The 12,973-nt window shown below is 31.5% G+C and overlaps 1 protein-coding gene across 1 annotated transcript in view; it reads right to left on the reverse strand.

Moving 5' to 3' along the window:
- UTRN (utrophin) overlaps nucleotides 1-12,973 on the reverse strand; it is a 533,723-nt gene that overhangs the window by 51,635 nt on the left and 469,115 nt on the right. The window contains 3 exon segments of the mRNA XM_074309622.1: nucleotides 6,514-6,625; nucleotides 11,599-11,720; nucleotides 11,722-11,766. Coding sequence (XP_074165723.1) covers nucleotides 6,514-6,625; nucleotides 11,599-11,720; nucleotides 11,722-11,766 — 279 coding nt within the window.

Consider the following 12,973-nt stretch of genomic DNA (forward strand, 5'->3'; position numbering starts at 1 on the left):
CTTCAATCAACTGAAGGAGACAAGAGGGGATAGATAGACTTCAGAAAAATTTCATATTATTAATATTGACAAACACCTATAAATATTTTTGGAAAGCTTTAAAAGAAGATAAATTAACTTCTAAAAGAAGTATTAGAAACTGAAACATAATTGATAACATAACAAGAAGTGAGAAAAAATGGAAAAAATGGCAAGATAGAACACAAAAATGCAGAGGGAACAAAAAGCATGAGAGCATAATTAATAGATATTAAAACTGGGAAAAGATCTATGAAAAGAATTGATGAGCTTTTAATAAGCTAACAGATTTTCACAGAAAACCAGATATAAGCAAATCCTATTTAAAATGCAAATCTACTTAAAAATTGAATAATGGCAAAGGATGCTGTGTATCACACAAAAAGATCAAGTGTTGATGCTGTTTCCATGATACAAAGGGGAGAACATATGATCAGTTTTTAAAAGTCCCACTGTGGATTACTAATGTAATAAAGAATAGATATAGCATAACCTGACAAATAGGTGAAGACAAGATTATCCGTCTTGGAAGAAGGAAGAGACAGGACATATGAATGAATATTTCCTAATCACAAAGCACTTATAGGTAAGGGTCACAAACAAAAGGATAGATATTTTAAAAGGAAGTCCTAAGATGGCTCTTATATAAGTGGATCAGGAGACAGATAGTGAAAAAAATTATACTAGTAAAAACAAAATCAATAATTTAAGAACTGACCTCCAGATGGGGGCATGGGGGTGGGACGGGTGTATGATTAAGAATGAAGATTTTGATAAAATTGCTTCAAGTAAAACAAGCTCCAGGTAACGAGTCAATTAAAAATATAAAATAATAAAAGTCAACAGTAACAGAAGAAAAAGATTGTGGATGGTATCAACATATGGGGAAAGACTGGGATCATATTGTTTTGCAGAACAAGATTCAGACATTTAATATCACTTTATTTACAAAAATCTGGATAATCTAACAGGATGTCAGAGAGTAAAACAAATTATAACCTCCTATGTTAATGGACTGATTTTTATCATAAAACAGAAGACTATAGTATTTTAATTTTTTAAGTACACTGTTTAAATTAAAAAAAAAAAAAAATCAAACTCAACAATGAGAACCAACCAAAAAAATCAAGAACATATATAATTAAGTAAAAGACCAGAATAAAAAGTATTGTGATTCTTGGTAATCTCTAAAACAGAAGTTTCAGTTATGATTTTAGATAAGGAACCTACAAATATATCTACTCCTTAGAAATACACAGTAGGAAGTTATACAATATATAATGAAACAATACAAAATATTAAAAAATATATGTGCTTAATGACATAATACTAAAGACAATAATTTTTGTGATTTAAAAAAAATTAACTGCTCATTTACAGTGACATATTTAAGAAAAAGATACATATGAAAAGGCAGACCATACATAAATACATACACACACATACCCATCATCATCATCAACTCCATCTTTGCATTGTTCTTTCTCTTATTCTTGCAAGATCTAACCCCTATCTCATAAAATCCTCCTTTTCTTTCAAGACAAAGCTCAAACACTACCTTCTGCAAGGAGCATGTCTATAGATGTTACATATTGAATATTTTTCAATTACTAGTCAGCAATACTGATTTTTTTCCCCTCTGAAAATACTGATTCCCTACATAGAGGTAGGGGCTTGGTTACTTAAGATAACAATGATTACATAAGAAACAAAAATATCAATAAAATCAATAAAACAATTTTAAAAGATATTAAAGTCAGAGAGAGCGATATAACACAGAGAAAATGGTGGTAAGGAATAACAGAATGCAAAAAAAAAAAAAAATATATATATACATATATATATTTATACATTGTCACTTCTTTAAACAGTGATGTATTTGGACATCAGCTAGTCCTATTGACAAGTCACAGTATCAACCATGTTCCCCAGTGATCTCTGAAAAAACAAGATGCTCTCCAAGGAGATCACATATAGCTCTATGGGATATGAGCTTTACCAGGGATACCAGCATGAGAAGAAAAAGGAAAAGACATTAGGGCTTTTGAAAGCCAGAGTAATGTGTTGTTTTCCATTCTCTACCTATATACTTCTCTACTAGAGTATTTAATGTGTGTCCAAAGTTGCTGGAGATTTCAATCTCAGAAAATACCACTGCTCTGAGCAAATTGTGACTTCAGTCCAATATCAAGTTAAGCACATTACAAATAATGTGAAGTACAAAGAATCTGTCATTAACTCCTTGAGACCCAATCTGGGAGCATGATTTAAAGAGTGTAATGAAGAAGGGAAAGTATATTACATCCACTGTTCTCACAAAGAGAGATGCTTCTAGATAAATATGATCTTCAATCTTGGATATTATTAAGCTGTTAAAGCAACATATTTCACATTTACAAAAGGAAAAATTTCTTTCAAAGATCTAATCATGGTTTACTTTCTTATCTGCACAAATTCTTGTTTACCTGCAGATAGACAACAGAAAGTAATTTAAAGAAGAAAAAAAAATAATTTGCAAATAATTTGAGTAATTTGCATATTTGGTAAGTGTTCTAAATTAAATGCCTCAAAAAAATAATAACAAATATAAAATGCAGCAATTTTTTAAACCAAAAAGATAAAAGTATATTGCACTTTAATACTATTATTATAATGACAGAGAAAAGTATTTTGATTGATAGCTATATGGATTTGTAGTTGTTTCTGACTAGCTTTTATAAAATAAGTTACATCTAAAGTATGAAAAACAAAATTTGATCCCTCAGTTTAATTATCTTCTTTCTTCATTGGGTGTCTCTTTTTCCTCCTTTCATTAAGATAAAAAATAATGACCAAAAAAATCTGTTTTATGAGAATCCATAAATATTAAATTGATGAAAATATCTTCAGGATCTCATATACAGAATGCTTTGCTGTTTAAAAATAACTAGGGAATACTTGGGGAAATTACTCCCAATTTCAAAATATTAGTAAAAATGAACCCTAAAATAGTCAATGTGGTAAATTTAATTACTTTTCATATGTATATATGTATTTTACATGGGAGTTAAATCTTTAGTCATGTTAATATTTTCTTACACTTTACCTATCCTGTTATATACATCTCCATAAAAACATAATTTTAGTTAAATGCTTTAGCAAATTACAGATTAACAGTACTTACAAAAACAAACAAACAAAAAAAAAACACCCAACCTGAACAACACTTAGGTTATCTTCAGTTTGAATAGATTTGTCAAAGATGATATTTAAATTTAAATTTGCAGAGAACAAAGTTAGTCTACTTTTTATTAGAAACCACCACATTATAGAATTCCTTTTTTCTTTTTCTTGTTTTTGTTTTTGTTTTGTTTTTTTGGCAATTTATTGGGGTTAAGTGACTTGCCCAGGATGGTTAGTAATAAGTGTCTGAAGCCAGATTTGAACGCAGATTCAGTGTTCTATTCACTGTCCTATCTTGCTGCCCCTATGTTATAGAATTTTATAGATACCTAAATTTTTAATTCATCTTAAGATGAAAGGTGGCATGCCATATGCTAAAAGAACTATCAGGAACAGAGAAATGAGTTTCAGTAATATTGATTAACTTCTTCACTGTCTAATCTTACATCACTTAAATGTCTGAATTCTTGTAAGAACCTTAAAATCAGAAGGGACATCTAGACCAACTGGAGGAGTAAGGATCCAGTTTTTGCTTATCAAATGAAGAGAAATCCACTACTATTCACAAGATGGTTGATTAGCTATATTTCAGAATGAGTTCTATTAGAAAATTGCTCTTTATGTAAAGATTGCATTTTACTTTTTTGCAACTTCCAACTATTGTATCTATTTTTGCCCCATGAGACCTATAGAAACAAATATGACCCCTCTTCCACACAACAAACTTTCATATACTTGAAGACAAATAAATATTGTATCCTTGGCTTCTCTTCTTCAAGTCAAACACTCTCAGCTCCTTCAAACCATTCTCTCTTTTTGGCATCCTCTTTTACTTTTTTTGGATGCTCCTCAGTTTGTGAATGTCCTTCTTAATATGTGGTGGTAGAATTCACCAGGATAGAATATAACTTCTACTGCTATTTATTTCTCAAGGAATCTGATTAATTCTATAATTTTGTTTCATTTTGATTAGAATTTAAATTTAAGTTAAATATTTTTAAAATAATTAAATAATTGAGATTTTTTTTTTTTTTATATGAGGAAATTCCCTCAACCAAAATACAGGATGGCACCTTTTCTGTAATATATAGCACTAGAGAGTTGCTTAAATATTGAAGTTAAAAACTTGGCCAGGCCGACAAAGTCAGTACCATCTATTGTACTATGCTGTCTCATGTAAAATATCTATGTATGTATATATGTGTGTGTGTGTGTGTGTGAATTTTCCAAATTTGTCCCTAACCTTTTTACTTATGATTTTTTTTTAATTTGATGATTTAAAATGAGGTAAAATAAAAAAATAAATCTATAGAAAGCTATGAAGAATGTAAACATTCAGATTTAGTAGACAGGTTTAGCCATTAGAAGGCAGTTAAGTATAATAATGAGATTAAATTCAGGCCTGTGACAGGAAAGGAGCATTTTCCTAAGTACAAATGAAGGTATGTTGTATAACACAGTGAGATTGGAATCAAGGTTGGCAGTCTAATCTAATTCTGCACTCCTGTAGTTCTTACTACCACCACACTGAAAAAACCCATATTCATGTTCATTTTCTTAAATGGAAGTTAAACCAGTTTATTGAACTGTTAGGTAAAAGATGGATGAACCTTAAATATATTTTACTTAAAAAGAAAATAGCAAAAGTTCAAAGTATTTCTAAGAATGTCAAAAGAAAGGAAAAATATTTTTTCAAATACTGAAAAAAAAATCGAGCAAAACAATTATAAAAAAAAGTCTAAGTTTTTATAAAATTCAATTTACAATCTATATTAAACCAAACTTCAGGACCTTAATATGGCCTATTTCTATGGATACAAGTATTTTTATCTAAACTTATATCATATTTATTCTTTTAAAATGAATAAAGATTCTCTAATTCATAAATTAGAGGCTTGCTTCTGAACTGATGGGCAACTTTTCAGATTCAACCTATTTCTTGAACTGAGATCTCAGTTTTCTATAGCAGTCCCAGTACAGAAGATGACAATGACTTCTAGTATTATTATTCTCTGCTGGGCTCCACTAGGTAGCATAGCCATAAAACTTACAACCCCACATCTCACAGGTGAAATCATGATAGAGGAGGGCAGCATCTGCCATCTATATGGGACAGTAATGTAGCAGCTGTAAAACCCAATATCGGTAGTTTTCTTGGAATTTTGCCTTAGCTGGTGCTGTCTAAAGTTCACTGGGGAGTCATTCTGCAGAGCACTGTCTGAATGAGATAGAGTCTAAGGAGTTCATGTTATATACGATGTGAGCTTCTCTTCCCTTTGTGTATGTGTGTGTATGTATTAATCAAAATTTATTAAGAAGCACCAAATCTGTCAAATGGCATAAGAAAGGAGAGTAAAAGAAGAAAGGAAGAGGAGGGGAAGGGAAAAGAGAGGGAAAAAAGAAAGAGACAAAAGAAACAGACCAACAGACACCCAGAGCTTTTCTGTTTGTGTTTTTAGAGGAGATGAGTCTTACACTTCCTTCATTCATTATGAAGAAATAATAGGGATTCTATAAATTGGATTTTTAAAAACTGCTAATAGAGAATTTAAAAAACCATTATTATGATGTCTTGAAAAATAATCTAACACTAGTTTTAAGTTATATTTGTTACAGAAAAGTATATGTTTATAAATTTTAATTTTATACTTATTATTTATTTTTTCATTAATTTTTATAATCTGTAGGTCGAATTTCAAGATGATACAATATGGACCATGTACCTAAATTCTCCCTCTAGGAAAGTGACCTATGTTTGCACTGATAAAAAATTTGAGAAAAAGGAAGTGATTTTAAAGTTATTTTCCTTTACAGACACTTAACGAATGTTAATTTAAGGAAACATTTTCTACAACTTTCATCCCAGAATTTTTATGATTTGTTTTAATCTGGAAAAAATGTATATTTTATGTATTTATGTTTTATGGGAAGTAAAAAAGTTTCAGAAGTTCAACTTTATATAGCCTGAAGAAGCACCTCGAATCAAAGGAGTTATAAATCTCTATAAATCATTTTGATTCACAATTAAAAGCAGTTAAGAAATGATGTTACCAGAAAATAAGAAAAATATTTAAATGTATCTATTTCGAGAGAAAATTATTCAAGTTTAAGAATCAAAATGAAAGATAATTTGTAATGAAGTAATATTTTAAAAATAGATCAGGTTTGGGTTGCTTCAGAGAACAATTCTATAAGGAAAACACATGAATAAGAGCTCAATAAATTAATTTTGCTTAATGACTGAGCAACAATTACTCTGTGAACTAAAAAAGTGCTAAGCACACACACATTCTAGAACAATCCATTTGAACATTCCAGGCAATTAGTACTCACAGGTAGGCAGTATTCCACCATTGGGTAATGCAATTTGTGACCCTTTGTCGTTCGACCCGAAAAGAAGCAACTTTGACACAAATCATAGTTGAAATGCTTTAGACTTCGATACCTGGATATGGAGGGGAAAAAAAAGTTAAATTCATTGGTCTAATAAGTAACCTTCAACAGGCAGCATATTTTAGCATGGTATGATCATTTACACAGAAATACCATTTTTCAAAAATCACCATGGCAAATTTCAGAGACAATTTCTGACAAGAGTGGGACTCTTGTAATGACCTAATTAGCTACTCATTAGAAAAAAGGGAACACTGAATATTTTAGGGGAATTAATGAAAACATTTTCTGGAAATGGTTAGATATAAAGGTTGAAAATATTTGAGATCAAGATAGGACACTAGTTTCCATGTGTTTAAATAAGTTATTCAGGGTATCTGCATGCTATCAACATTTTGTAGGATTCTGAAAATGAAGACAAAATGGGCAAAGTAAAGACAAATTTATAACTAACTATATATTCAGAACTTATAGAAGGACAAATTATTATTTTTGTTAAGAACAATTCTTTTAGATTCAAAGAAGGCTGCATGGTAGGCTGCATGAACAGAAGGAACATGGTAGACATGTTTTAGTGAAAAAAAGAATTCTTGTCAAGCTTCCTCAGCTGTTCAAGTTTTACCTCAGATAGTATCTTTGTGATCTTGGATAATTCCATTAATTCCTTAGATTAAATGAGCACATTTGTAAACAGAAGGTATTTTATCAAATACCCTTTTTAAGGATGGTCTACATCTATCAGCTATTGGAATAGTTTTTTTTTTTCTTTTTTCAAAATATATGACAATTATAAACTATAATAACTGGACTGAATTCTGTAAAAAGGAGAAAAATATTCAGGTGAAAAAAAGTCTGAAGGCTTAATTCCAAAATATAATTGCAGAGAAAGAATGCTTTTAAATCTTTGGCATGTAATTGACACTCAATGCTTATTCTTTCAATTGGACAAAGAGGATGTAACTTAAATTTTTAATGTTCTAAAAGGAAAGTCATTTCTAAGAACATTTTGTGAGTTTAGTAAGTTCATACCATAATTTTGGTCACATCTTCAGTACAATTTTTTTTTTAAATGAATAACTGAAGCAACAAGATGAACATCAGAAAAATAGAAACAAAGCTAAATAAGAGCAATATAGGAATCTTTTAAGAACATAAAAGTTCTCTCAAAAGAAAGCAATGTAAATTCCATAACCTATTATTTTAGATTGTTAACTGTTATTTGTCCTTCATTCTTGAAGAAGACCATGACATCAAAGAGGCAATGTCATGACTTTCAAGTGAATTAAATTTAAGTGAGGGAGAGCTGTGCAAGGTCACTTGCCTCATTTTATCCTCCAGAGCCCTCTGGGTCCAGTGGGAGACGTTGGCTTTTTTTAAAAATTAAGGTTCTTGCCAGGTCTCAGATTTGACTGAGGCAAAACCCAATAGGTAAGAAATGAGGCCTATAATGGCCTAAATCTTTTACTTACTCAAAAGAAAAAAAAAAAAAAAATTCAGTCTGGGAGGAGAAGCCCTCAGGGTCTCTAGCCAAAACAGAAGCAATTATTTTTACATTCACTTCAAGCCAATCAGAGTCCAAACAATGACCAATTGAGGTTTAATCTTAGATCCTGGGCAAATCAAAGAGAGCCAGAGTGATTTGGGTTTAAGGTAGGGTTCCTAACCTACATTTCAGAGATCAAAATTTACATTTATTTGGTCAGAGTACCAGAAAGTAAGGGTAGGATGAAAAGGATCAAACAAAGCTGGAATTGAAAGAGATTGATTACCTGAAAGGTTAATCTACATTTATTTACAATATTTCTTCATTTCTCATATCATCTTATTAAATAAAATGCTAATTGTATCTGTTATACCATAATTTACTATAAAATATTTTTGTTTTATTTTTAATAAAACAACCTGTATTTATTATGTTCTGAGAAAATATAGTTAATAAATAATTATTAATTAATTTAATTAATTAAATAATTAAGTTAATAATTAACAATATGTTCTCCTAATTCTATTTCATATTTACCATTTCTAGTATCTATTGTATTTCTTCATTTTATATTATTCTACCTGTAACCCCTTCTAAATAAACCAACCTTTTGCCAAAAAGAATGGCCATTATGAATTCTTCATTTGACCTAAATCCATTTGGTGTTTAAATCAATCTCCTAAACCATATTATTTGGTGCCTGACCCTATAAATACATCAAAACTATTTCTATATCAAGGCAAACCTTTTATCATATATTCCACTTGAGCCTCCTTAACCATTTGTAAATGCCACCAAGTTGATCTTCTTTCATTTCTTATTAATTTTTTTAAATATTGCATTTATGTATTCTTTGTAATGTATATTGATATAAAAGAGGGAACATACAATAAACATAGTTGATTTCAAAGTTTATTATAAAATTATATTGTATGATAATGTATTGTGGAGCCCGTAATGGCTCTAGTGATACTTGGCAAAAATAGTTTCCAAACCAAGAAATTAACTTGAAGAATACTTTATCTTAGTACAGTTGTTGAGATTTAATATATAGGCTTGATAGGGATAAGGATAAGAGCCCTGGTCTTGGATACTAGGTGGTCTGGGAGTGGCAGCTGATAGAAGAAAGCTTTAGTTGAATTTAAGAGGGTCTTTATAGCAGTGGACCTTAATTAAAATAGCACAGTTACTCCAGGAGAAAAGCAAGGAAGGGTCATTAACAGGATTATCTTGTCCTTAAGTGGGCCTTTATAACAATGGGTCCTTGCTAAATTACTATGTATTGACAAAATTATCGTGACCTCACATTTTCTATCAGAAGATCTAACTATAAATGTCAACCCTGAAGGTTAGTTTTCTCCTATAAAAAGAACCTACTGATACCCCACTTCTTTGCTAACTCCATTCTGGGAATTTACCCTACCAATCAATGGCATAATATCCTGCTAAATTTTTTTAGTGTTAGCCATCTACTAGGTATCACAAGGGCTAATTCATTACAAACTTGGGCTTATGGTGTTACTCGTTCATTAGGAATTTAGCCTATGGGATTTTCTTCCTTACAGCATCTTCCCCCTTCTTAATGAAGAATTCTGCTAGGGAATGTAGTCAGCATCTTTCCCCTACTTAACTCCTAAATTCCCTTTTGGAACCTGGCTCACCAATCAATGGAATATAATAAAAGCTCTCATAATATGGAAATAGCCTATATACCTCAAGATACTCAGGCTGAGAAATTCCAATATATTTCTAGAGGTTCAACTCTATACTCCAACATTTGGTGGCCCATATGGGGAGAATCCTGGAACCAAATATATTCAGGGATTCATCATTTCTGCATCCCATATTCCAAAAGGAAGATTTTAGATAGATAGATAGATAGATAGATAGATAGATAGATAGATAGATAGATAGAGTATGTGTATGTAGGTGAGTGGATATGTACACACATGCATACATACATGTATACATACAAATGTATACACACATTAAATTTTAGATGAGCATTGGCTTTTATGGAATGAAATATAACATTCTTAACAACATCTAAAAGGACCGTTAACTTTGAAGTGTTTTTAGGAATGGAACTATATTTTGGAGCACTGCAATATTTTTTACTTATCTGCAATGGAAAGGGAAACCAGCTGATAATATATATTAGGTTGAATCAAGAAGACAATTGTGGCCAATGTCAAAAGATATTACTAGATTATTTCAAAGGCTACTGGATAAAATAATCCTTTTTGAAACCCTCCCCTCAAAAAAATGTTCCAAACTAGTGTCTTCCTCATCAAAAAACCCTTTGTATTTATTTTGTATATCTCTATAAATATGTGTTGTTTCTAATTACTAATCTGGGTAATTGAAGATGCATGAATGAAATTTTGAGTGGCACTATTAAAATTTTTTATGCCATTTTTATGTTTCTAAATTCAATTTGCAAATGTTTAATGTTAACCTCCTTGAATGGCAAGTGGAAAAACCTGAATAATCTTAGAATCTTAGAATACTCTCTCTGACCAATGACATCTCTGATGAATATATATCTTGGAAGAGGAAGAGTGACCTTGGAAAAGGTCACTGGAGCAAGCAATAATCAGGGTCAAAACTAGGACAGATGAAGATAAATTTGCTTTAGGCAGGAGTATTGGGAAGCTCAAACAAGATGATGGATATAAAACACTTTTCAAACATTAAAGCTCTACATAAATGTCAGTTATAATAATAATAATTAGCTTATCGTCATTTGTCATTAGAGAAGGTAGGTGGCTTCATGGATAGAGTGCCACTCCTAAAGCCAAGATTTCAGATGTGCCCTCAGACACTTATAATATAAGCAAGTCATATAACCCTACCTGCTTCCATTTCCTCATCTATAAAATGAGCTGGACAAGAAAATGCAAATACCTCCAAAATCTTTGTCAAGACAACCCCAAATAGGATCACAAAAAGTCAGATATAACTAGAAAAAACAATAACAACTGAATAACAGTAGTCACTAAGCCTCTGTTTTGGTAATAACTTCATTTTATCAAGAAATGTTTATGGAGGAATACAGGTGTTATATTGGTATGTTTAATTATCTATCTTTTAGGAGGGAAAATACATATGGATGCGTACTTTTAAGTATTATTACTACTTTTCTAAGACTAGAAAGTCAACAGAATAATAAATCAAATAATAGTTTTAAATGACCAATTTAGGAGGTATAAGGTGTGAATCTCAAAAAAACAGAAAATACCTCAGCTTCTCTGTATTATAACAGTCTAGTGAATCCTAGGAAGGGTTATAGTTTGTTGTTTTGCTAATTTTTTTCCCCTGTCAGTCATGGAGTAATCGTGCATGAATGCTTTTGTAACCTACAGAAAGGTCATGGATTACAAAGTGCTACCACAATATAGCAGTTCTGCAGAAATACTTAGAACTGCTAAGTCTGAGTACACGAAGGAATGAGGGCCAGAGTAAAACAGAAGGCAAAGTGCCATAACAACAGGGAAGGAGCATAATGAGACCCCAGATCTAGACCAGGAATCTTCTCTTACCTGAAGCCAACAATAGGACATTCTTTACAGATATTGCACTTCGCCTGATGTTTTGCAGTCTCTGCAGCTGCTACTCGATGTAAAACTGGCAGCCATACCATGGATTGTGGCTCCAAACACAATCCAATCTATAAAATCTTTAACATTTATCTCTGGTTTATTGTGATTCTGTTTAAAAAAAAAAAAAAAAAAAAAAGAAAAAGAAAAGAAAAAAAAATTTTTAAATGAAGAATTTGAATGAATGCAGAGATAAAAACTGAACATTTGTATCAAAATGTATTACAATTTCATAGACCTTCCTTGGAATTTTGCACATTTGGAGGTTGTCAACAAAGGGGAAGCTTAGTGACCCAAGACAAAAATCATTTGATTTTTCTTTATCTCAATTCCTCATGGATGAGATAGGAGGCCAGGCTTCATGATTACTAAGATTCTTTCTGCTAAAATTTTACATTTCTATAACAAGTAAAAATAGAAACAGTTATATAGAATAAGAAGAAATTATCCTTTAGGATTAATTTTTATAGTTTTCAAAAGTACCATAAAATTATTGCTAAAGCAATATTCAAGAAATACTCAAGAAATTCTAGTGGTTTTCTATTTGCTTCTTCAAATTTATTTTGTAAAAACTTCTAGATGACAAAATGACATTCTACAAAACTTGCTAGGTCTCTGTCCTTGATATGAAATAATATCTAAATGGGCATGATTAAATTTTGATTACTTTATTCTCTTGTGGCTGAGAATTCACACAGGTTTCCTGTGTGTGAAAACAAATCCTAGCAGCACAATTTTAAAGATGGTAATTGCAAGGTTTTGCAAATTTGCACTTTCTCTCTTTCCTAAAGGAAGTAAGTTGATTAAAAAAATTTGGGGGGGTTGATTGTAACATTTTTCAGCTCAAAGAAAAAGTTTATGCAAAATTCATTCTTCACCCACCTTCCCCTTCCCAACGAATAAAGTCATACATTTTATTCCTTTGATAAACATATTGGCCTTAATTATACTGTTTGTGGGGCAGCTAGGTGGGGCCCTGAAGTCAGGAGGTCCTGAGGAAGGGAGGGAGTGAGGAAGGGAGGGAGGAAGGGAGGAAGGGAGGAAGAGAGGAAAAAGAAGGAGGAGAAGAATCTATGTAATGGGGGCAGCTAGGTGGCACAGTGGAAAGTGAAATAGCCCTGAAATCAGGAGATCCTAAGTTCAAATCTGACCTCAGACACAACACTCCTAACTGTGTGACTCTGGGCAAGTCACTTAAATCCCAACTGCCTCAGCAAATAAATAAATAGATAAATCACACACACCACACACACACACACACACCACACACACACACACACATGCACACACACGCGCGTGCGCACACGCACACACACAC

This window comes from Sminthopsis crassicaudata, chromosome 4 (assembly GCF_048593235.1).
Source record: "Sminthopsis crassicaudata isolate SCR6 chromosome 4, ASM4859323v1, whole genome shotgun sequence".
In the NCBI taxonomy this organism is placed as follows: Eukaryota; Metazoa; Chordata; class Mammalia; order Dasyuromorphia; family Dasyuridae; genus Sminthopsis; species Sminthopsis crassicaudata.